General features: G+C 55.5%; 1 protein-coding gene across 1 annotated transcript; it reads right to left on the reverse strand.

The window, feature by feature from the left end:
- Positions 1 to 1697: 1697 nt before the first annotated feature.
- Positions 1698 to 24152, reverse strand: LOC103888909 (putative uncharacterized protein encoded by LINC00313). The gene is made up of 5 exons (XM_054542795.2): positions 21050 to 24152; positions 15952 to 16037; positions 14504 to 14616; positions 11086 to 11268; positions 1698 to 2198 (listed from the first exon to the last, which is right to left on the reverse strand). Exons 2-4 carry the CDS (start codon positions 16020 to 16022, stop codon positions 11174 to 11176), a joined length of 279 nt encoding a protein of 92 aa, XP_054398770.1. The 5' UTR covers positions 16023 to 16037; positions 21050 to 24152; the 3' UTR covers positions 1698 to 2198; positions 11086 to 11173.
- Between the last annotated feature and the right edge of the window lie 1170 nt (positions 24153 to 25322).

The following is a 25322-nucleotide window of genomic DNA, read 5'->3' on the forward strand; positions in this document are numbered from 1 at the left end:
TCAGGAGGCGGCGGTGGCAACCTTGACGGTGGTAGTCCTGACTCAGGAGTCTGACTCGCAAGGACTCCAGAGGGAGCAACTGACACAATGTGTCTCCTGATGGGAGGGTAGCCCACCTGCGAGGGCGTCTCCACCACCTCATCATCATCGTCAGAGCTACAGGATTTGGGGGACAGAGGAACATGGTAGACGACACTACAGAGACAGCCAGCAGAATCCAGAGTGTCGGAAATTCTACAGGACAAAGGACCAGGTTTCTTCAACAGATAAATGTGATGGGGGAGGGGGACGGAAGCTCTCGGCATTCCAGAGGGACTTCAGAGTCACAGCGAGCCTTGGACTTTGTACTCAAACAAACCAACTCTGAAAAGACAGGAGACAACCAGGGAAATTTCAACACTGCTAGCAGATTATCACAAAGTTATCACAAAGAATTCATGGGTCATGTTTTAGGTGTGATAACGGTAGTACAGTTATTTTTTTGGAAGAGTCCCTATTCTGTACAGCTACCCACTGAGGTATTTTTCTGATGAAATAAGGTCAGGGGTTGCTTTAAAAGAATCCAGGGACAGCAGGCCGGGGGAGGGAAGAAGGGTTATAGGTCAGATGGGGCTACCATGATACTGCTCCCTCTCAAGTTCTTGATGTTTGGAAAAAATGTATGATGAAAAGTTAAAGGTATATGGCCAAAAATTAACAATAATCACAAAAACAAGCCTGTCCTTACAGTGAGGCTAAACTCTTTCCTGTCTTCTGACTCTAGCCCAGGGGTCAAAAACAAAGAGAGGACCACAGGCCCCAGGGAGGCGCAGGAGGAAAATATTAATACTTATCCTTCTTTCAAAATCTCATCTTTTAAAAGTATTTAAAATGCCTATATTCTATAATCTATGTAATATTTTACTATTAGCCAGTCCATTTGACAAGTGTTAAAAAATCAATGTGTCAGGCTGGGTGTGGTGGCTCACACCTATAATCCCAGCACTTTGGGAGGCTGAGGCGGGCGGATCACCTGAGGTCAGGAGTTTGAGACCAGCCTGGTCAACATGGTGAAACCCCCGTCTTTACCAAAAATAACACCAATTAGCTGGGCGAGGTGGTGTGTGCCTGTAACTCCAGCTACTCAGGAGGGAGGCAGGAGAATCATTTGAACCCAGGAGGCAGAGGTTGCAGTGAGCCGAGATCGTGCCACTGCATTCCAACCTGCGTGACAGAGTGAAACTCCATCTCAAAAAAAAAAAAAAAATCAATGTGTATACATGTATCGGGAGTGTGCACTCAAACTCTTTTGATTGTTAAAGGAGGGTTTTCACAAAAGCTGGGAGACCACCCTTCTAGAACCCTGCCCTTGTAGGCCCAAAGCTACCTGCCCTGGCAGACTTCCATGAGCTGTGACCACCAGCCACCACGACAGTGTGCCCAGCCCACCCTAGTCCCCAGCTAGCTCTGACCCCTGCCCTGCCAGCATCACCCTGAGATTCTTCTGCAAATTACAGTCTTCTCAGACTGTTGCCCCTGGGGTCTCAATGCTGGGTTCTCAACAGGCAGAACCACAGGGCTGCATTTCGGGTTGTCTTTGAAAACTGACCTGCCAATACAAAGTTGGGGACGAAAGCCCTCCAACAGTCTGTCCAAGCGACCCCTAAGAGAAACCACAGTGGGGTGTTGGAGGGTCCCCAGCGAGGCACCCCCGACCACCCTGCTGTTACTTCCACCCACATCGGAGTCCTGGGGCCTCTTCTGATTTCCTACTTGGACGTGCCTGAAATGCCACTTCCAAAACCCGCATTCCTATGGTTGCAGAGGCCACAAGGGAGGGCCCTCGTGGTATTTTTTCAGGACCCAAAACCACGAAGATGCCAAGAATCACAACTTTCACACAAAGGACACACTTTCTTTGATGGAATCTTCAGATCACACATCACAAAGGCAGCACGCCATCAGTCTTTGAAATGTCCCAAAACACGTAAAGAATGTTCTGCTGCAGATCCGGCTTGTTTCACGGGTGTGTGGCCTCCTCTTCCGAAGTCATTTCATTCTTCGGGGTCTTTGACACACTCTGGCAGCAAGCACGGAGAGGTGAAGAACGGGGCAGCGTTTGTACTGAGAGTGGGCTGAGAGCACCGTCCTGCCCACTCCGGCCTGGGGCACCCCATCTCCGCCAGGTTCTGGGCTTTGCATTTTCTTTTCATTTCATTCTTCCCAGGCAAGAGCATAAGGAAACAAGCAGAAGGAATTCAGAGAAACAGCTCCAGGCTCCAGCTCAAAGGCTGACACCAAAAGCGAACACCTCTGGGCGCTCTTGCCTTCAAGAAGGTAGGGAGGCTCAGAGACACAGCATCCACCCCTCGCAGGGAACCTCAGTTCCTGGACTGTGGTCCCGTGAAGGACATCAGGCTGGCAGATCGGAGCACACCCCTTCTTTCTAACCCGTCTTGAAAGCTTCCTTGAATCTGCCAATCCTGCCTCCTGGAGCAGGAAGGAAAACAGAAGGCCTAGGACGCTAGAGGGGTCCCGAGCTTTCCGGAGCTCCAGCCACCAGCAGGTCTGACTGCTCAGGGCCAGACACACCGACCACATCCTGACCTCAGGATGGCCTGCGGAAGTACTTGGCATTTCTTCTTAGCCAAATCCCTTCATTAAAAGACGGGTGAGGGTTCCAGCGCCGCCCTCTTCTCTCAAAACTCTTATTTCAGGGCTGAAGCCCAGACGTCCAGCCTGTCAGAAATCCCCTTAGCCTGAGCTTGGCACCCAGAAGCTAGAGAGTAAATGCACAGGGGCCGGGGTCTGAGCCCTTCCGCAAGGATGGGGATGGGGGCCACAATCCACACACACCACACCACAAACCACACACCACACACCACACCACAAACCACACCACACCACACACCACACACACCACACACACACACCACACCACAAACCACACCACACACAACACACACACCACACACACACACCACAAACCACACCACACCACACACCACACACACCACACACACCACACACACACCACACACACCACAAACCACACCACACAGCCACACACACCACAAACCACACCACACCACACACCACACACACCACACCACACACACACACACCACACCACAAACCACACCACACACACACCACACACACACACCACACACACCACAAACCACACACACCACACACCACACCACACACACCACACACACCAATCACACACCACACACCCACACACCACACCACACACACCACAAACCACACCACACACCACACACACACACACCACACACCACAGACACACACACCACACACACCACACCCACCACACCCACCACGCACCACACACACACACACACCACACACACACCACACACACCACACCCACCACACCCACCACGCACCACACACACACCACACACACACCACACACCACACCACACACACCACGCACACACCACGCACACACCACGCACACATCACACGCCACACATCACACCACACACATCACACATCACACACCACACACCACACACACAACACACACACCACACCACACAACACACCACATACACCACACCACAAACCACACACACCACACACACCACAAACCACACACACCGCACACCACACACCACACCACAAACCAAACACACCACACACACCACACACCACACACACACCACACACACCACACACCACACACACACACCACACACACACACCACAAACCACACACACACCCCTCACTCACCACATACACACCAACCACATACCACACACACCACACTACACACCACGCACCACCCCATGTCACACACACACATCACATATCACACACACACCACACGCCACACCACACACCCACATCACATATCACACACACCACACAAGACACCACATACCTGACAACACACTTCATACACCACACACACCATATATCACACACACCACACACACACCCCACATATCACACACCACACATATATCACACTACACACCTCATACCACACACCATATACCACACACACGGCACCAAATATCACACACACACACCACATACATACACCGCGTACCCCACACCACACACATCACACACCTCACACAGACATCACACACTACATACCTCATACACACCACACACCCCCATATACCTCCCCCACACACCACACACACACACTAGATCTCACGCAAACATAACATACACCACATACCTCACACCCCCCCACACACACATCAGACACTATATAGCTCACATATACACAACACACACCTACCTTACACACACACGCCACACACTCCACATCCCTTACACACACTCAGTATATATCACACATACACAATACATTCCTCACACACCCCACATACCTCACACAACCACATACACTACACACACATCGCACACTACCTCACACACATACTGCATACCTCACACATACATTTCACACACACACACACCTCACACAGTGCACACACACCACACACCTCACCCACCTCACACACAGTGCACACACACCACACACCTCACACACCTCACACACAGTGCACACACACCACACACCTCATGTTTCCTTGCATAGCCGTCTCCACGCATCCACACTGCTGTTCCCATGAGTCCCCACGAAGGCCCACACCTCCAAGGCTGTCCACCCTGTTCCCATGTGGCTCTGCGCTCCCCGAAATCCACCCCTTCTCCCTGCAGCCCGGCCCCCACCCTCCCTGCCCCTCTGAGACCAGGGCCATCAGCACAGCCTCTGCTGCCACTGGCCTTGCCCCCTGAACCCCCCGTGCATCCCCGCGGTGGCTGTGTCTCCCTCTCCCTCTGCAGGACAGGATGGGGCTCCCCCAGCTCCTCACAGCCACACTGGCCACCACCTTCCACGGGAGGCGTGTCCGCCCTCCCCCGCGTCCCCCAGATTGCCTGGCGCTCGCCCTGCCACTCACTCACTGCCTCCTAGCCCGGTTCTTGAAGTCGCTGCCCGCACAGCCCTGGAGCTGGTTGTCACCTGCTTGTCCCTCACGCTTGGTCCCACTAGAGCTCGACCCACCACCTACCTTCCCACCTCCCCCAGGACTTGTGGGGAGACTGCAAGGGTGGGACAGACCCCAGAAGGCGCGGCAGAGGGGACGCGGGAAAACGCTGGAGTGTGTGTGTGCGTGAGCCTGTGTGGTGTGTGTGCGTGAGCCTGTGTGGTGTGCGTGCGTGTGCCTGTGTGATGTGTGGAGTATGTGTGGTGTGTGTGTGCCTGTGTGGTATGTGTGTGTGGTGTGTGGTATGTGTGTGGTGTGTGCGCACCGGTGTACTGTGTGTGGTGTGTGTATCTGTGTGGCGTGTATGTGTGGTGTGTAGTGTATGTGTGGTGTGTGCCTATGTGGGGTGTGGCATGTGTGTGGCATGTGTGTGCCTGTGTGATGTGTATGTGGTGTGTGTGTTGTGTGTCTGTGTGATGTGTGTGTGGTATGTGTACCTGTGTGGTGTGTGTGTGCCTGTGTGGTGTATGTGTGGTGTGTAGTGTGTGGTGTGTGCCTGTGTGGGGAATGGCGTGTATGTGATGTGTGTGTCCCTGTGTGGTGTGTGTGCACCTGTGTAGTGTGTGTGTGCCTGTGTGTGTAATGTATGGTGTATGTGCCTGTGTGGTGTGTGGTGTGTGTCTGTGTGGAGTGTGGGGTGTGTGTGTGGTGTGTGGGGTGTGTGGTGTGTGTGTGTGGGTGGTGTGTGGTGTGTAGGATGTGGGGATGTATGTGGTGTGTGTGCCTGTGTGATGTGTGTGGTGTGTGGAGTGTGTGGTGGGTAGTGTGTGTGGGTAGTGTGGAGTGTGGTTTGTGTGTGGTATGTGGGGTGTGTGTGGCATGTGGTAGGTGGTATGTGTGTGTGTGGTAGGTGGTGTGTGTGTGTGGTGTGTGTGGTATGTGTACCCATGTGTGCTCACTAGGACCAGGTGGGGGACAGGACCCCGACACGGAGCAGCGCCTGCAGCAGGCAGAGGAGCCCTGGCCTCCAGAGTCACTGAAGTCAGGAGAACTTTTCAGGGGTCCTCAGAAGGGCCCTCCTCACCCCGGTAGGGCCACCCACCCAGCAGGGCCTCACCTGGTGCTGGTGGGCTTCTGGCTGGTGACAGGCTCCTGGGGCCAGGCATGGGATGTTCTGGGCGGCCTGTCCCTCAGAGGGTCTATACCTCCCACCCAGAGACATCTCTGTGAGCAGGGCCGCCAGGAGGGGGCAAGGAGAGTGCGGCCGAGCGCCCAGGCAGAGGCTTTGGGCCCGGCAGGCGGCCTGTGACGCTGGCATCTGTGGCTTGGGAGGGTGGCGGACACCTTGTGCCATCAGCCAAAGAGGAGGGGAAGGCAGGGGGGTCCCGGAGGTGGCGCTGCCTGGACCCCGTGGTCAGCCTGAGGACCTGTGCCTGGGTCCGAGCAGGACCCTCCTCTGCCCTGACCTGGGCGTGAACCTGTTCTGTTCTGCACACAGGGCACGTGTGTGACGCGCAGGAACAGGGCCCGACCTGGGCAATGCCCACTCCCTTTCCCCCTCTGACTGCCCCTCTCCACGTCTCACCCTGCCTCTCCCCGTCTCACCCTGCCTCTCCCCACACGGCCCTCCCCACGGGGAATCGTCTGTCCCATCTATCTTCCCAGGGCCCCTAGGCCCCGCAGCCATCCTGCCCACGCTGGCCTTCTAAGTGGGCTAACTGTCCACACTCTGCCTTCCCCTCGCCGCGCCTGACGGCAGCAACCCCTCCACGTGGACCTGAGTCCCACTGGCTGGGATCCATCTATTGCATAGTTGTTACCACAGCCAAGAAATGTTCTGAAGATAATCACCCAGGGAAGGACTGTGTCACCTCTAAAGACATGTGGCTGGCTGGTGTGGGGAAGAGGAGGGGCAGACAGACACAGCGGCAGCTGTCCCCAGCATGATGAGTTGGATCGGACCCCAAAAGTGGTAGGGACCCATGGAGGGTTCAGGCAGGTTGGAGGGGCTGGTCACCCTGCATGGAGTCTCTAAGCCCAGTGTCCTGTTTGCCTTCCTCTCTTGCCTTCCAGCTCTGTCCATGGAGCCCCCTGCAGCGGGGCCAGGGATCCTCCTGGCGGATCTGAGGGTCCAGAAAGCGGCAGCCGCAAAGCACTGTGGGGCCAGAGACACTGCACCTGGGGTGGTGAAGCCCCCTCTCCCTGTTAGATCCTGGGGCCCCTGTGGGTCTCAGGCCATGGCCAGGACAGTTTGCAGTCAGCTGGGAAGCATGGGGCCAGCTGCCCAGCACCTCCTGCCACTTGCGTCCCTGACCCTTCCCATCCCACCCCCGTTCCAACTCCATCTTTGATGTCTGGCTGCTGCTGCCGCTTCCCCTCTGCCTACACCCAGGCAGGAGAGCTTCCTCCCTTAGCCCTGGCACTGGCAGGAGGCTCAAACCATGGAAGGCCCTGTCCCACCTCAATCTCAGTTTATTTCTATTTTTTGAGACAGGGTCTTGCTCTGTTGCCCCAGGCTGGAGTGCAGTGGCGCAATCTCAGCTCACTGAAGCCTTCACCTTCTGGGCTCAAGCGATCCTCCCACCTGAGCCTCCCAAAGTGCTGGGATTACAGGTGTGGGCCACTGCCCAGGGTCCTCACCCCAATTTCAATGAAAGCCCAGCCAGTGTCCTCTCCCAGCTCTCCAGACATTCCTGCAGCCCGGAAGCTGGCCCTGCTTTCCTCAGAAAGCCTCATCACGTGAGCAAGGAATCTTTCACAGCTTCTTTTTGTGTGTGGTGTGTGTGTGCATGTGTGTGTATGTATGTGTGTGGCATGTATGTGTGTGGTGTTTGTGTGTACATGTTTGTGGTGTGCATGTGTGGTGTATGTGTGTTGTTTGTGTGTACATGTGTGTTGTGTGTGGTGTATATATGGGTGTGGTGTGTGTTCGTGTGTGTACTTGTGTGTATATGGGGTGTGTGGTATGTATATGGGGTGTGTGCTGTGTATATGTGTGTGGGGTATGTGTGTGTTGTATGTGTGATGTGTATGTACGTGGTGTGTGTGTTTGTGTGTGGCATGTATGTGTGTGGTGTATGTGTATATGGTATGTGTGTGTACATGTTTGTGGTGTGTATATGTCATGTATGTGTATTGTGTGTGTGTTTGTGTGGTGTGTTCATGTGTGTACTTGTGTGTATATGGGGTGTGTGGTATGTTCATGTGTGTACTTGTGTGTATATGGGGTGTGTGGTGTGTATATGGGGTATGCGGTGTGTATATGTGTGTGGGGTATGTGTGTGTGTGTGTGTGTGTGTGTGTGTGTGTGTATGTGGTGTGTGCATGTCCTGTTCATGCAGAATGTCCGCAACCACTTCCCGCCTCCTCTGTCCCACCCGGCCAGCCCCCTGGCACTCCTGTGGACCGTGACCCCCTGAAGCTACAAACCCTGAGCTGAGCTAAACGTCCACCTGCACTGCTCGAGGTGCGGGGCGCCCAGGACTCCACAGCCCGTTGCATTTCCACGTCGCAAATCCTCGGGGAGCATTTCCTTGGAGATACAAGAAGTGCATCTACATGTCCCCAAGTCCTTTCGCTCAGGGAGGGCCGACTGGTGTTGGCCTTCCGGAAATGACTTTCTAAGCACTTCCATCCCACACAGACCTGCTTCCTGAAGCCCAGCCTGGTCTCTCTGAGCCCGTGTGTCATCCTTGCCCACTCTTACACGCCGCGAGGCCGGCTGTGTCTGCAGCCGCAGCCATCAGAGGCCTGGAGGTAGTGGAAGCAGCTCTGGTGCGCACTCAAAAGCTCCTCCAGCCACTCACTCATCACCATGTGGAGCAGAGGGTGTGTGTCTGAGTGCAGCGTGTGTGAAGCCACACCAAACTCATTCCCAGCCTAGGGAGTGAGCCTCCTCTGGCCCGGGCTTAACAAACTCTGGTCAATGTGACCCACGCAGACAGCAAGAGGAGGGACGTCCACTCGCACAGACCCACTGGACCTGGGTGCAGGTGACTTCCTAGTCTTCCCTTCTATGAAACAGTGATTTCTGTGGCACACAGCCCTGCCCTGGCCCGTGGGGACAGGCAAGCTTGGGACCCAGGAGCGCAATGACACCGGAAGGGCCAGGCCCTTTGCTGTCTTGGGGGTGCGAGGCCAGAACTCCAAGTCACCAAGCAAAGAGGGTCCCAGAATCCCTTGTGGTCCCCAAACCTGGCCAAAGTTAGAGTCACCGAGGGGCCTGGACAGATGCCAGGGCCAGCCCAGGCCTGCCATGGTGGGGGAGACTGCCGGGAGGCGAGGCTGGGAGTCTCATCATCAAGCTTCCGGGGCTCTTGCTGGCATCCTGCCCGGGGTTTTAAGGGACATTTGGCAGCAGCTGGACTCCGAGGGAGGGGGTTGGGGGACGACCATGCATTTGTTCTGGGAACGCTCTTGCATGTGCCCGCATTGCTTGCCCCTTGTGTCCCCATGCCCATGCCAGGTGGACAGCATGTCCACCAAGGCCCTGACCACACGGCCAGCTGTGCTCTCGGGAGCATGCCACTCGGCTGGCTCTCCAGCCCTGAGTCAGCTCAGGCAGGGGCTCAGCGCCCAGTCTGTGCTTGCAGGTCATCGCTCAGGCCGGAGCCGAGGAGCTTTGCCAGGCCTGAGACACCTAGACAAGAAGTGCCAGCTCCAGTGCCCGGGGAGGCCAGGCAGGGACGTATGCCACAAGGGATGAAGCAAGGTGGAGACAGTGGTGAACGCACAGAGTCACAACTCAGTGGCTGCCCACCTTCGCCATGTGGGAATGTGGCCCCAGGGAACTAGACTCGTCTGTGGCACTTCCTCTTTGAAAGGTAGGCCATTCCTCTAAAAGAGCTGGAGACGTGGCAGGCCAGCAGCACAAGAACTAACAAGGCAACCAGCCACTGTCAGATCACACCACACCTCTGTTCTCACCAACCTTTCAACTTACAGAAGAGGAGGCGGCCTTGAGACCCAGTGTGCATGACCAGTTCCACGTGCCACTAGCGCCAGCCGCCTAGAACTCCAAGAGAGGAAAGCAAGAGCTCCCTTGCCATGCGTTTGCTCAGAACTTTAATTTTTTCTCCTCAAGGAAAGTAAAAGAAACAGGTCTTCCTTCCACTGTGCAGGCAGTCAGCGAGCTCCTGCAGGTCCTGCTCTGTAAGCAGAAAGCTGGAGGCTGCACCCCAGATCAAGGCCCTCACACCTCAAAGTTTCTCACGGAGGCCTCGTCTCTGCCCCGCATCTCCAGAATGTGCCTGCTGGTCAGCGAAGAGTCCAGTGTGGCTGAGACAAACACAATCACCTTTCCCAGCAGCCAGGTCCATTCTCTGACAACACCCCACTGGGCACAGCCACACTGACTCCTGCTGCCACTGCAGCCACACCTGGGCCTCTCCTCCCCTGCACCAAGCATGGCGACCCTCTAGGCCATGGCCTCACCTGCCATTACTCCCTGCCTCCATTACCCCTGTCCGCAGCTCCGCATGTCAGGTTTGTTGCCCTGTCCTGCCTGGAACGCTCCACAGGCTGCTGTCTCTGTTCCCCCTCCTGCTGAATAACGACTGTTGGCGGCTCTGTGGGTTCGTGTGCTTCGGAATTAAACCACAGGGCCTGCTTCTCATTGCCACTGATGCTCAGCTTCCGAGCCCCCATCGCCACCCACCAACGGCTGTTCAGTGTCCGCAATGACAAGAACACCCTGGATACTCCCAGATCAGCTGGCTGTGACGGTGCTCACAGGCCCAGGCAAGAGCCAGCCCCAGATGGGCCCATAGTGCTGCTCTGCTCAGAGCCAATGCCTGCACCAGGCAGCCACCCTGGAGGTGCCCCTGTGAGTGGGCATAAGCAGGTACACCCCCAGCAGTGGCAGGTGCAGCATCTCGGGCAGTCAGGGGGCATCCGCACAGGCCTGGGTGCAAACTGCAGCAAGTCCCACAACTCTGCATACAAGAGGGGTGGGGACATGTGTTTTCTGGGGGGAATGGTCCCTGTCGTGCATCAGATTCTCAAAGGGGTCCAGCACCCAAACAAGGGCAGGGGCCACTGGGGGTCACTGGTGCCACGGAAGCGGCCCTGGACCGGGAGTCGGGGCCCCACTGCCAACCAGCTCCACCCTAAAACTTCATCACTCACCCTCGTGTTTCCTAGCAGATAGTGGGAAGAGATGCAGGCCCATCGTGAGCATGGAGGTTCAGAGTGAGCGCACTGTAAGTGGAAACTGTCACGCAAGCCTCCGGCATGACATCCTTCCCAGACATTCTTTCACATCGGGCTTCTCGATCCAGGGTGCTGGTGCCTCCCAGGGGTCTGCGGCACCTGTGAGGCAGCAGCAGAGCCACTTCGCCATGGTCCACTGTGATGGTTAGCTCTGTCTCCTCCTGGCTGGGGCTGGGATGCATGACAGCTGGGGAGATACTACTTCTGGGGGATCTGTGAGGGTGCTTCCGGGTGAGATCAACGTTTGAACTGGCCTCAGGAAGCCAGACGCCCCTCCCGGTGTGGGTGGAATCATTTAACCCACTGAGGGCCTGACTAGAACAAAAAAGGCAGAGGAAGGGAGAGCTGGCTCTCAGAGCTGAGATACCATCTCCTGCTGAGCTCAGGTACTGGCCTCAGCTCTCAGGCCCGCGCCATGGATGGAATTACACCCCAGGCTTTCTTGGTTCTCCCACTTGCAGATGGCAGATCATGGAATTTCTCAGCCTCTGTAACTGCATGAGCTGATTCCTGTAATAATGCCTCTTCTCTTAGGTATCTATATCCATCTGTGTGTCTGCATCTCCTATCGGCTCTGCTTCGCTGGAGAACCCTGACTAGTACAGGCCATCTTCCTGTGTGGGAAGTCAAGGCAGGAGCAGAAGGTGGCTAAATGAATATTTAACCACTATGCAACTATATTGAAACATATACAAATCAAGGGTGGCAAGGGCAGGAAGGCCACAAGGATGGCTGCCAGAGGCCACCATGGCACTTCCCCCCAATACCAGGAGCAAATGATGGACTTGGCCATACCCTACAACTATCCTGGGGTGTGGGCTGGAACCTCCAGGGAGAGGCGGGCAGCAGAAAGCCTGTAGGCCTCCAGTTTTGTACCATGAGAGGTGTGTGGGGCCCAGGCCCAGGTCCAGGTGAGCATCGTGGCTGTCCTCCAGGAGCGGCACCTGGCCTGCTCGCTGCTCTCTCACTTCATGGTACTTGGGGAGGGGCAGAGAGCACCCTACAGAGACAACACTGGCTTCAGGACGCACCCACAGCCACCCAGGAAAAGCCTCGAGAGCACAATGAGATGGAGACCACAGCCTCCAGGAGAGAAGACAAAACTTGAGATCTGGCTCTGACTGAATTGATTGCTGCCAAAACAATGAACAGAAATCAACATTTTCCAGCAGATTTTAACAAGAATCTACACTACATAGTATTCAAGATGTCCACAATACAATTCAAAATTACTTGACGGGCCGAGCGTGGTGGCTCACGCCTATAATCCCAGCACTTTGGGAGGCCGAGGCGGGCAGATGATGAGGTCAGGAGTTCAAGACCAGCCTGGCCAACATGGTGAAACCCTGTCTCTACTAAAAATACAAAAATTAGCCAGGTGTGGTGGTGAGTGCCTGTAATCCCAGCTACTCGGGAGGTTGAGGCAGGAGAATCGCTTGAACCTGGGAGGCGGAGGTTGCAGTGAGCCGAGATCCTGCTACTGCCCTCAAGCCTGGGCAACAAAGCAAGACTCCGTCTCGGAAAAAAAAAAAATTACTTGACATATAAAGAGCCACAAAATTCTCGAGAGAGAGAGTCAACAGATGCTCTAGGTGCTGGAATTAGGTCAAGACTGGATAGCACCTGTCACAACTGTGCTCCACATAGTAAAAGAAACCACGAGTGAAACAGATGGAAGGATAGAAATTCTCAGTAGGTAAATGGAAACTACAAAAAAGAACTAAATAGAAATTTCAGAACTCAAAGATATGATACCTGAGAAATTGTTTTTTTAACGGACAGACCTAATAGCAGAATGGCAATGACAGAGGAAAGAATTTGTGAACTTACTCATGGATCAGTAGAAAATTTCCAATCTAGACAACAGAAAGAAAAGTAAGACTGAAGGCCGGGCATGGTGGCTCATGCCTGTAATCCCAGCACTTTGGGAGGCCGAGGTGGGTGGATCACTTGAGGTCAGGAGTTCGAGACCAGCCTGGCCAACATGGTGAAACCCTGTCTCTACTAAAAATACAAAAATTAGCTGGGCATGATGGCGGGTGCCTTAATCCCAGCTACTCGGGAGGCTGAGGTGGGAGAATCACTTGAACCTGGGAGGCGAAGGTTGCAGTGAGCCGAGATCACGCCATTGCACTCCAGCCTAGGTGGCAATGCAAGACTCCATCTCAAAAAAAAAAAAAAGAAAAAGAAAAAGAAGACTGAAAAAAAATGAGCAGAGTCCAAGGACCTGTGGAATGATATCAAAAGGTCTAACATTCACGTCCTTAGAGGCCCAGAGGAGAGAAGAAAATGGTGCAGAAAAATATTTGAAGAAATAAAAGCAGAAAACTTCCCAAATTTGGGGGAACATATCAATTTACAGTTTTAATGAGCTCAGCAAATCCCAAACAGACTAGACTCAAATAAAACCATGCCTACACACATTAAAAACTGCTAAAACACAAAAACAAAGAGAAAAATCTTGAATGCAGCTAGAGAAAAACGATACATTACACACACAGAGGGAGCAGGAATTCAAATGACCCAGGATTTCTCATAGAAAACCACGGAGGCCATGAAAAGACACAGCGGAGACTTGAACGCGTGCAGCTAAGTGAAAACAGCCAGCCTGGGAAAGGCTATACAGCTATACAACTCCAGCTATAGAACATGCAGCTATAGAACATGCAGCTATAGAACATGCAGCTATAGAACACTGGGGAACAGGCAAAACCATGGAGACATGGAAAAGGTCAGTGGCTGCCAGGGGTTGGGAGGAGGGAGGGATGAATTGGCAGAGCGTGGAGGATTTTTAGGGCAGTGAAACTACTCCATATGATGTTATAATGATGTCATTATATATGTCATTATACATTTGCCCCAAGCCCAGAATGTACAACACACAGAGTGATCCCTGTTGTAAAAGATGGACGTAGGTAGCAACAATGTATGGATACTGGCTCATCAGCTGTGACCCATGTACCATGGCATCACTGTGCTCATAACAGAGAAGGAAGCTGTGGACAGTGTGGGGAGGCGGGTGCGGGAATTCTCTGTACTTTCTGCTCAGTTTTTCTGTAAACCTAAATCTACTCTTTAAAACTATACTAACTAAACAGAAATTAGGTGCAAAATAAGCAGAGAACTTTTGTTTTGTTTTTTGAGATAGGGTCTTGCTCTGTTGCCTAGGCTGGAGTGCGGTGGTGTCATCTCAGCTCACCGCAACCTCTGCATCCTAGGTTCAAGCGATTCTCCTGGCTCAGCCTGCAGGCCACGCTGCCCGGACACCCCATCCGGCACCTCTAGGTGGGTTACCTCTCACTTCCCTGTCAGGGAGCAGCATCTGACAAAACACCCTGCTGCAGGCCTCGGTCTCCCCTTCTGCTGAACGTCAGGCAGGTGCTGTCTGGGGCCTCCAGATGCTCCAAGGGGAAGACATGGCGCTGGAAGGCTCTGGGCGGTGGAGGGCTGTACAGGAGGGGCCATGGGCCTCCTGGAACTCACCTGGGAATGCTAGAAGCAGGCAGAGACAGCTCAGATGAAGCCCTGAGGGATTCCAATGGCATCCCAGACCCCTCTCCCATCTCTCTCCCTCCCCCATCATCACTGCCTCTGACACCAGGGTACCCCAGGCTCTCCAACCCCATGTATGGAGGCGGGCAGGCTCAGCTTCTGTCCAGCACCAGGGCAGTTGGAGAATGAAGTGGAACCCACACGTGGCTCCGTCCACCAGGGAGAGAAACCTGCAGACACCCTCCTGAGACTGGGACAGGGGGATGGGGAAGCCTGGCCCAGACAGAAGCACGAATTGGTGGCATGTGCCTGGTGTTGAGAACAGGGTCCAACAACACAACCCCGCTCGGGAGGCCAGCGTCTGGGGCCTCTGCCAGCTCTGTCCCAAACGGAATTTGTTCTCATTCTGGACACCCCCAAGTGCCCCTGTGCTCACAGGCAGATCCAGGGGACAGGAGGGGGGCCTTCCCATGCCAAGTGCAGTTGGATGATGAACGACGCCCCCAAAAGATTTGTCCAGGTCCTAACCCGAGGAACCGGAGAATGGGACCTGATTTAGAAAAGGGGTCTTTGCAGATAGATGGGATTAAGTTAAGGATTTTGAGATGAAAGCCTCCTGGATGAGGGTGGACTTGAGATCCAAGGACACGTTCTTAGAAGAGAAGGGAGAAAGGTGCAGACACAGCCACGTGAGACGCAGGCAGAGAACCGGAGCGATGTGGACACAAACCAAGGACTGCCTGGGCCACCGGAAGCTAGGAGCAGCAGGAAGGGTTTTCTCCTGGAGCCTTCAGCAGGAGGTGGCCCTGCCAACACCTTGATTTTGAAGTCTGGCCCCAGGACTCTGAGAGAGTCCATTTCTGCTGCATGAGGCCCCCCGCATGCAGTATTCTGTCATGGCAGCCCGTGCCTCATGCGGCCTGGCTCTCATGAGGGGTCCACTCCCCTCGTCTCCCGGGTGGGGTGCGGCACCTTCATGCTGCTCTCTAAGGACAAGCGCATGAGAGGCCAGCCTCCCCCACCAGCAGGACAGAACGCATGAGGCCTTTACCAGGCCACACTGGCGCCTGGCATGGCTAGGGGCTGAAAGAAGCCAGGGATGAGGGTGCGGGCCCATCTGTGGGTCCCGGAGGCTCCAGACCCCCAGGCCAACTGCACAGCCTGCAGGCAGCGCTGCCTGGCCAGCCCTGTCATCTGTCTGTCCGTACATCTAACCACTTTCTCTCTGGGGCCGCCCCACCCAGAGTCCCTTTCCTGCCGGAGGCTGGGGCTTTCCTGGCAGCTACTCACCACTCTCCCGGTGTTTGTTCATCGAGGTTTCCCGCCGCTGACGGTTGTTTTGACTTGCGCAGGGTTGTCATGCACCTTTGCCCTGGCTATGTAAGGAGAAGGAGCCTTTATGCAATCCGGGAAGCCCACGTCAGGCCCAGGAGGTACGCCAGCTCTCTAGGACGCTGGCCAAGGTTCCCCGCACTTGGCCGGATCCAGGCAGGGAGTGACAGACCTGCTGGCATCCTCCTGACCCCGGTTTCCAGCTCTCCCCTCCCCCTGTCCACAGCCCAGGGTCAGAGGACAGGCAGCCACCTGGCCAAGGGGCAGGCCCCCTTGTGCCCTGGATAGTGATGGCCTCTGGGGCCAGAAAGAATGAGGTGGTGAGGGGAGCATGGAAGATGGCCTGGACCTTAGTGAGGGTGGATGGCTTGCTGGGCGGGTTCCCCAGGGGCAGAGGCTGGGACAGGATCCAGGGTTACATGGCAGGTGACCGCTGGCCACCCCAGGAGAAGAGAGGGAAGGAGCAGGGGTCAGGACAAAGGGGCAGGTGCCCCATGGGGGACTCGGGGGGCAAGCACCCATGGGGGACTGGGGAGGCTGCAGAGCCACCTGCAGAGTTGCCCCCACTGGCAGGAGACACTTGGCTACTTATCCCCCACCTGCCATCAGTTGCTGTCAAGGGGCTCCCAGGGACCCTGACTGCCCAGCATGTCTGGCCTGGCTGGAGGGAGTCCCCAGGTAGCGCTGAGCCATTGTACAGGCTAGAGGGACAGAGGCTGTTACTGGCGCCCAGGCTTGGGGCCATGCTGCAGCAGCCTGGGAGATGCAGCTGGAGGCAGAGAGAGAGAGAGAGAGACCGGGCTTCTCCCTGGCAGAGCCGGCCACCAGCTGAGCCTGGCTGAGAGCCGGTGAGGGGGCCAGGCCTGGCCCTGGAGCGAGCTCTACGAGGGGGTCTGGGGCTCACAGACGGGCCAGCACCATGCCTCCAAGAGTCAGAGAAGTGAGGCATCAGACAGGCTGTGGCCCAGTCCCACAGAAGAGGTGCCATCTTGAGCCTCCAGTGTGCTCTGCAGGGCCTAGAGGCCCAGACACGTTTTGGGTGTAGGGTGGGGGTCTCAGCCTGGGCCAGGCTCTCCATCTCACCCCTAAGAGTGGCATCGGCCCAGGGTCCGGCCAGGCCCTACTGATGTGTTCTCAGGGGCCAGGACATCAGTGCAACAGGGCAGCCACTTGGGACAGGCCCCGGCCGACTGTCCCCGTCCCCAGAGCACTTTCAGCTGCATCTGGGAGCCGCATCCCCTGTTTATTCTCTGGAACCAGGAAGCTAGGGCTTTCCACTTCCTGGCCGCTGCGGAGGCCATGCTCTTTTTACTCTCCAAATAGGAAGGCTCCTGCAAGCCTCCTGCCAAGTGAGCGTGGAGAGCTGATCTCAGTGCGGCTGAGGTTAATGGACAGGAAGTGCCGTTACCTAAGTGGGCCGATAAGCTGATGAAAAGCCCGAGAAGAAAGCCTTTCCAGGCCTTGACCCAGAGAGCCGGCAGGAAAGCAGCAGGCGTCGCGGCCCCAGCAGGGAAGACCAGCTCCTGAGCTCCAGCCCCAGCTCCGTCTGCAGCCTGGCCTCACCGCAGCGCCCTCGGCCCCCTGCTCACCCTTCTCTGGCCTCCTCAGGGCTCCTGCACACACACCTGTGGGTCTACAAGGGGCAAAAAAGATCCGGGAACATCGGAGCAAGAGCCCCCCCGACCCTGTGTGCAAGCCCCCATTTATGTGTTGCACTCCCAGGGGCCCCTGAAGCCCTCCCTCTCAGCCTCTAAATTCCCACTGCAGACATGGTCCAGCAAGGCCGGCTGCCTGGCTTTCTGGCCGACGATCAAAACAGCAAGTCGGAATGATGATGGGCTGACGGACGCGGGCCACCGACAACCAGGTGACCACTGAGAGCAAGGAAGAAGCCACACAGATGCAAGGACCCCAAAGTGGGAAACCCCATGGCAGGTGCCGGGGGCGCCTCAATAACAGACGTCCCATGGTGTCACCTGGGCCCGGTACAGGATGGCAGCTAGCAAGGCCGTGTCACCAGGAGGCTGAGTCACAGGGAGGCTGCGTCACCGGGAGGCTGCGCAGACTGTTGAAGGAGGCACAGGAAATTGAAACTGGTGTTGGACCAGATGAAACTGCCAACACCTGCCCTCAAAACTGGGGAGTTCCCAATGGCCGAACCGAGGATTTCCACAATGGGGGGCATTGTTCTAAAAAGAGGTTGAGCGCCTAGACCGTTGAGTTGTAATCATTCATCAAAACCTTTCCATGGAATTCTGCAGCTGGCCTGGGAAGGCTGTGCACAGTGGCCACACAGTGCTGCGGTGAAGTCTAAGGGACTGTTCAACGTGGCACCTACATTTGGGGAATTACAGATGTCAGAGCCTGCAGGGAGGCACCCACAACTGTCTCCTCCAAGGTAAAGACGACTGTCCTTTACTTATGACACACCGGGTTCCTGCAGAGCGATGGCCTGGAGCATCCAGAGAAGGGTCCCTGCTCTCAGAGCTGGCCAGGAGGGCTGTGTACAGGGCCACGGAAAGCACCCTTGGGGGAGGGTGTTGCTGTGATTTCCGCACCCCCACTTCCTCACGTCCTGCAACCTAGCTAGAATCTGCAACCAAAAGCTACCCATCTTTGGAAGGCTGAGTGGGATGACTTAAGGCCAGAAGTTTGAGTCCAGCCTGGGCAACATAGCAAGTTCCCGTCTCTAAAAAAAAAAAAAAAATTAGGCAGGCATGGTGGTGTGTCCCTGTGGTCCCAGCTCCTCAGGAGGCTGAGGTGGGAGGATCACTTGAGCCCTGGAGTTCAAGGTTGCAGTGAGCCATGATCGCACCACTGAAGGTCAGCCTGGGCAACAGAGTAAGACTCTGTCCCAAACGGAATTTATTCTCACTCTGGACACCCCCAGGGGCACCCTGTGCTCACAGGCAGATCCAGGGGGCGGGAGGGGGGCCTTGCCATGCCTGTCTCAAAAAAAAAAAAAAGCCACCAAGGATGCTTTGGGTGTCGGCCGCTGCAGGCCCCCATGTCTCTGCATCTAGCCACATCACTTGGCCCTCAGAATGGAGCAGGAATGTGAGTTCCAGGTCCAAGAGCCACAGGATGGCAGGAGCTCTCACAAAATGAGCGTGGTCTTGGTAGGGGGGCACAGGCTGTCTCCAGTGGACGGGCCACTCCCACACAGGCATGGAAGTGCAGGATGCGCTCTTCCCGTGGCCCAAGGCCCCTTGTTTCTGGAAGGATGGGTGAAAGCAGACACTACCTGTGCCAACTGGAAACCTCTCACAACGAGATGAAACAGCCTCAGGGCCGTGCCCTGCGTGCAGCGGCTCCGGCCTCACTGTGTGTTTTCAGGGGATCTTGTGCTGCGGGTGCAACTGTTAGGGTGACCGAGGGAGGGAGGGACAGGGGCAGACGGGCAGCCAGAGCACCCTCGGGAGAGGCGTGTGGCTCTGAGCTGCCGACGCACCAGCAGGAACAGGCTCCAAAGGACCCTCAGGAGCGATGACATAAAGACCCTATCCCGCTGCAGGCACTGCCAAACATTCTAGGTGAGCTCCAGTCACCCCAGCCCAACCCTCCCACTGTTTGGATGGGGACCCCTGAGGCCCAGGAGTCCACCCGGGTCCCCGTGGTCTCCACTGGGACCAAGGGAGCCAGGCTTGGTGCCTGGCCACAGCCCTTGCGAGGTAGGGGAGGTGGGTCTGACTTCCAGGGGAGCATGGTGGGGGCAGCAGGGCCTGATCGTGGGTCCCTGCCGGGGCCAGAGCGGGGTCACTGGGTGGTGGCGTGGTTCCTAGCTCAGGCGTGGCAGCCGAGGCCTCAGCACAGCACAGAATCTCCCGCAGGCCTAATTTCTGGAGTCTGGCCAGGCACAGTGGCTCACATCTGTAATCCCAGCACTTTGGGAGGCCAAGGCAGGCATATCACAAGGTCAGGGGTTCAAGACCAGCCTGACCAACATGATGAAACCCCATCTCTACTAAAAATATAAAAATTAGCCGGGCATGGTGGTGCGCGCCTGTAATCCCAGCTACTTAGGAGGCTGAGGCAGGAGAATCGCTTGAACCCGGGAGGTGGAGGCTGTAGTGAGCCAAGATTGCACCATTGCACTCCAGCCTGGGTGACAGAGCGAGACTCCGTCTCGAAATAAATAAATAAATAAATTTATTTATTTCTGGAGTCTTTGTCTTACAAAGATGCAGGGGCCGGAGCCGCCCCTCACAAAAGGCAAGAATGGGCTACATGTCAGAGTCAGGCCCAGACCAGGGACAGCAAAGCCACTGGCAGACAGGCGAGGATGAGGACAAGGCCCTGCTGCTGGACATAGTGTGTTGTCTGCACTGAAGGGGGGCCAGCGAGTGCGTAGATGGCAGCCCAGACAGGGAGGAGCCCCTAGCACAGGCCTCTCCTGGGCTCCAGGCACTTCCAGAAGAGGAACAGTTAGGAGAAGGCAGATAAGGGGGTGGGGCCGGGGCCAGGAGGGGCACGGTGCCTGCTATGGCTCTGAAGTTACTCCAGATGCCCTCGGGGGCACAGCGGGGTGACTCCACCTTCCACAGTGACTCTGCAAGATGGACGCCCCTGCCCTATTTCTCAGGTGGGAAATGGGTTCCAGCAGTATCCAGACCACATCCTTGGAAGGGCAGAACCAGGAACCCCCTTGCCAGGGGGCTTCATAGCCACGGCCTCTCACTGCCCCACCAGCAGGGTCACTGCCCCATCAACAGGAGCCTCTCAAGGGGTGTCCCCACGCACACAGCAGAAAATCCCAAGGACTGGCAACTGCTTGAGCCTCCCAAAGTGCTGGGATTACAGGCGTGAGCCACCACGCCCGGCCCTGCCAAGGCTTTCAGTTGCCGTGTGTGCACATGTCTCCGTGTGTGCACATGCATGCACACGTGTTAAATCTTCTCAGGCCGGGCATGGTGGCTCACATCTGTAATCCCAGCACTTTGGGAGGCCAAGGTTGGAGGACCACTTGAGGCCAAGAGTTCGAGACCATCTTGACCAACATGGCGAAACCCCATCTCTACTGAAAATATGAAAATCAGCTGGGCATGGTGGCACGCACCTGTAGTAGTCCCAGATACTCAGGAGACTGAGGCACAAGAATTGCTTAAACCTGGGAGGTGGAGGTTGCAGTGAGCAGAAATGGTGCCACTGCACTCCAGCCTGGGCAACAGGGCGAGACTTTGTTTAAAAAAAAAAAAAAAAGAAATTGTCATCTCTGTCTCTCTGTTTTGCATTCTGGTCAAATTCCTTATTTCTCTCTTCTATTTGACTAAGTCTCTTTTCAACTGTGTACTTGATCCTATCCCATCTTCTGAGCCTTTTGTCTCGGTGACTGTATTTTTCATTTTCAGGATGTGCCATTTTCATAACTATCTGTTCTTGTCTTGAATCTGCCGTTCGGTTTTTGTAATGTATTTACTTTAATGGCTGTGGTCCTTTTTCTTATCTCTTTGGTAGATTAAGTCTTTATTAGATTCCTCCATAAACTTTACTCCATCTGGAATGACTTCATGTTCTGGGTATGAATTTTGTTAGTTGTTTCTTTTTTAATTTCAATGAAATTAGGATAATGCAAAATTAGCCATTTAGAAGTGTGCAATTTAGTGGCATTTAATACACTCAGGATATTGTGTACCCATAACTCTTTCTTAACATGCAAAATCCCGTGCTTCTGAATTGGGGCTTGCAGACTCATTTTTAAAAGTTTAGTTATTGGATCAGGATATGGGAAATCAATTCTCTGAAAGTCGGTTCACAAAATGACCTTGATTGGTCAGTTTGCTGAAAATCAATTCTCTAAACGATCCATTTTCCCAAGACTTCAGACAGAAACTTTAAACCTTGTCTGGGCAGTTGGCCGCAGCCATTTGGCAACACAGGCAGGAGCAGGGGCTGAAAATTCCAGCAAAATACGTGAGCCAGGGTTAAGGGCACATTCAGAAGAAAAGACATTCCGTCAAGCTGGACCAACGCATATCAGGAAAAGTGGCTGCCATAAAACAGCGAGCAGCCTTTGGGGGCCATTTGGTTACTCACTCTGTGAGTCAGCTCGGGTCCACCCAGGTCTAGGCAAACAGAGTTGTAGCAAATTGATCTAATTCTGAAGACAAAGTGGTGAGTAGACGTCGAGGGTGCGGTGGAGTCCCGGCTTTCCACAAAATTCTACTAGCTGTGTGACCTCAGGCAAGTCGCTGAGCCTCTCTGTGCCTCAGTTTGCCCCTCAGGGTTCCTGTAAGGATTAAATGAGGTCGCCTAGGTGTTGGCGAAGGTTAGTAACACTCCCAGTGGGAGGGCGCTCCAGGCTGTCCAGGGCCTGCACCATCAGCCCTCAGGGCCCTTTCTGCTCCTCTCACAAGCTGATGCCACTCTGGACCCTGGGTTTCAGGAGAAAATGACCTCTGTAGAAGCTCCCCCTGCCCAGCCCTGGGGAGGAGGCAAGCCAGGGGAGCTCTCGCAAAAGCCCCCAGGAGCACAGCTCTCCTCCCTTCCTTCTCCCTGATCGGTGGACCTATGCAGGGACATGACAGCAGCGTGTCACCCATCCTGGCCACCACTCCCTCCTGGCAGCCCCAGACTGACAGTCTCTGCCTTTCCTTCTTTCTAGTGGCAGCGTCTCTAAAGCAGCTTCTCTTTCTCCCGTTTCCGACCTGACCCCATCACTGGCTGCCAGAGGCCACACTACAATCAGCCATATAGGCATTCCCAAAGCCCAGTGAACCCCTGATAGTACGGTGTCCGCCAGGAATGAGGTGGGCACTGGAAATCCATGCATGATAGGAACCAGAAGAGGGTGGGCCCTTCACCCTCCCCACCTTCTGGCCCCCAGACTGGTGGCTTGCCCCTGGGGCCTCCTCTGGGCTAGGGTCTGCCCACCAATGCTTGTTCCTGTGACAGGCAATGGCAACTCCAGATGTCCCATCACAGCTGCCCACCGAACACAGATATGGGGACACCAAGGGCGCAGGGGGCAAAGTCAGCTGCGTTGTGCACAGCAGCTGCTGCCACACAACAGCACCAGAAGAGCTCCTGCCGGGTGTGCTCACACCACATGCTCTCACTGCACACACGCTGGGTTGGTGCCCCGTCCGCTGAAGGGACATGCCACTGAGCATGCTGGGTGCCACCGAACTGCTGGCATGTTCGGTGCCTGCTGGCTGAACCTCGGAGTTGCGTGGCAGTGGCTTTGCTTCATCACTGTCTGGTTCACCATGCTCTAAGTTCGGGAGCCCTGAGAGCAGTGATGCATGGCCACGTCTACAGCCTCGCTGGCCTGTCACGTTCCCATGTCAGGCTCTCAGCTCCAGCGGGAATCTCCCATTCCCCTACTCTTAGTCCATTCTGGCTACTATAGCAAAATCCCACAGACTGGCGGCTTCTCAGCAGCAGAAACCTATTTCTCACAGTCCTGCAGGCTGGAAGTCCCAGACCAGGTGCCCGCATGGCCGGGCTCTCGCGAGGGTCCACCTGTGGCTTGCAGATGGGCGTCTTCTCACTGTGTCCTCAAACGTGGAAGGGGCAAGGGATCTCTCCTTCCTAAGAGCACTAATCCCAGCATGAGGGCTCTGTCCTTCAGGCCTAATCACCTCCCAAAGGCCCCACCTCCTAATGCCACTGCCTTGGGGGTGAGGATTTCCACCTGAGTTTTGGGGGACATGAGCGTCCAGCCCTCAGCAGCTGTTACTGTGGCCCGCAAGCCTGCCGCCCTCCTGCTCTTGCCCAGCAATCCACATGCACCCCAGCCCTTCCCATAGCAGGGACAGGAAAGGATTCAGATCCCACGAGGAAAGCCCAGTTCACACATCCAGCTCTGCCCTGCATGTCCCACATCCCGCTGGGAGCTAGTGGTGTTCATCATAACTCAGCCCCAAGGCAGCCAGCAGCACAGGTGCCACCAACATACGGGGAAATCTGCATCACTCGGTGCCTGTCTGGTGTTCAGTTTCTAGGTGGCTGGTTCTACCCCTGCCATGCATGGGTTCCTACCCCTGCAGCTGCCTCTTCTATCCCCATCATTAGGGGTGGCCAGGCCCCCCCTCCCCTTCTTGGTGGAGCCAGCACTTCCTGTAGGTTCTGGACAACTGGCTGAGACTGGCCTGGGTGCTCAGGGTGCCAGGCCTGCTCAGGCCATGCCACACCCAGGCTGGGAGCTGCAGCCACCACAACAGCACCTCCCAGCTGCCCTCTGCTGTTGCAGCCAACATCACAATGTCATGTCACAATGTCATGTCACAGCAGGTGACACAAACCCCACACAGGCACAGTCCACCCAGCCCCAGTCCCATCTCACCTCTCCTTCTCTGTCCCTGCTCCCAGCCTATTCAGCCTGAAAACCCACCTCCCTCCCCGGCAGAGTCAGCTGGTCCCGGGCCCACTAGGGGGACCAGCACTGATGCTGCACACTGCCAAGTCACCCAGCAGACATGAGGGCAGGAGAGCAGGCTGGGCAGGACCACCCACTGACCTGTCCCCCTGCCTCCTGGGGCTTCCACGTCCCCACCTATGCATGGGGTCTGGGGGGGCCGCACCCACAGGCTCGCTGTGAGCAGGAGTGGTGAGGGGACTCCACATGTTCCTGTTATTGCGGATCCAGTGACAGGCCCTGAATTTCAAGCGCTCCCGTCCAGCAGGAACGGGGCAGAGAGTGGGGGCTGGGGCATCCATGAGGGGCCGCCTCACCAAGCCCTAGGCTTGGGCGTCAGAATCACTCTGTACTGGGTTCCCTGTTCCGAGGCACTCCAGGGCTTCCCAGGGCCCTTCCAGGTGCCCTCCTGCCAGGGGTCCAGGGGTCTCAGGTTTCCTGCACTTGTCTGTCTGGGAAGAAGCTGAGCTGATGGACCCTGCACCCCACAATACCACTGTCCTGGGGCTTTAACACTTAAGAGACCAGCACTCTCCTCATCGTTTTACTTTTTGAAGCTTTCAAACACATGGCAATTTATTTAACCAGTTGTGCAGTGAAGACCCATGTGCCCCCAGACGCTCCCATGCACAGCGCACTACACTTGCCTAGCCCACGTCCATCCACCCATCTTACTTCTGATGCATTTCAAAGTAAGTTATTGCAGCATTTCTCAGAAAAAAACAAATCTAAAGGTCCATCACTAGGCAAGACTAGTGAATAAACCACAGCATATCCATACAAGGGAATATTATGTTTCATTTAAGAGTGAGGTATGGGGCTGGGGGTGGTGGCTCACGCCTGTAATCCCAGCACTTTGGGAGGCTGAGGTGGGCGGATCACCTGAGGTCAGGAGTTCAAGACAAGCCTGACCAACATGGCGAAATCCTGTCTCTACTAAAAATACAAACACTGGACAGGGATGGTGGCACGT

This window comes from Pongo abelii, chromosome 22, assembly GCF_028885655.2.
Source record: "Pongo abelii isolate AG06213 chromosome 22, NHGRI_mPonAbe1-v2.0_pri, whole genome shotgun sequence".
NCBI lineage: Eukaryota > Metazoa > Chordata > Mammalia > Primates > Hominidae > Pongo > Pongo abelii.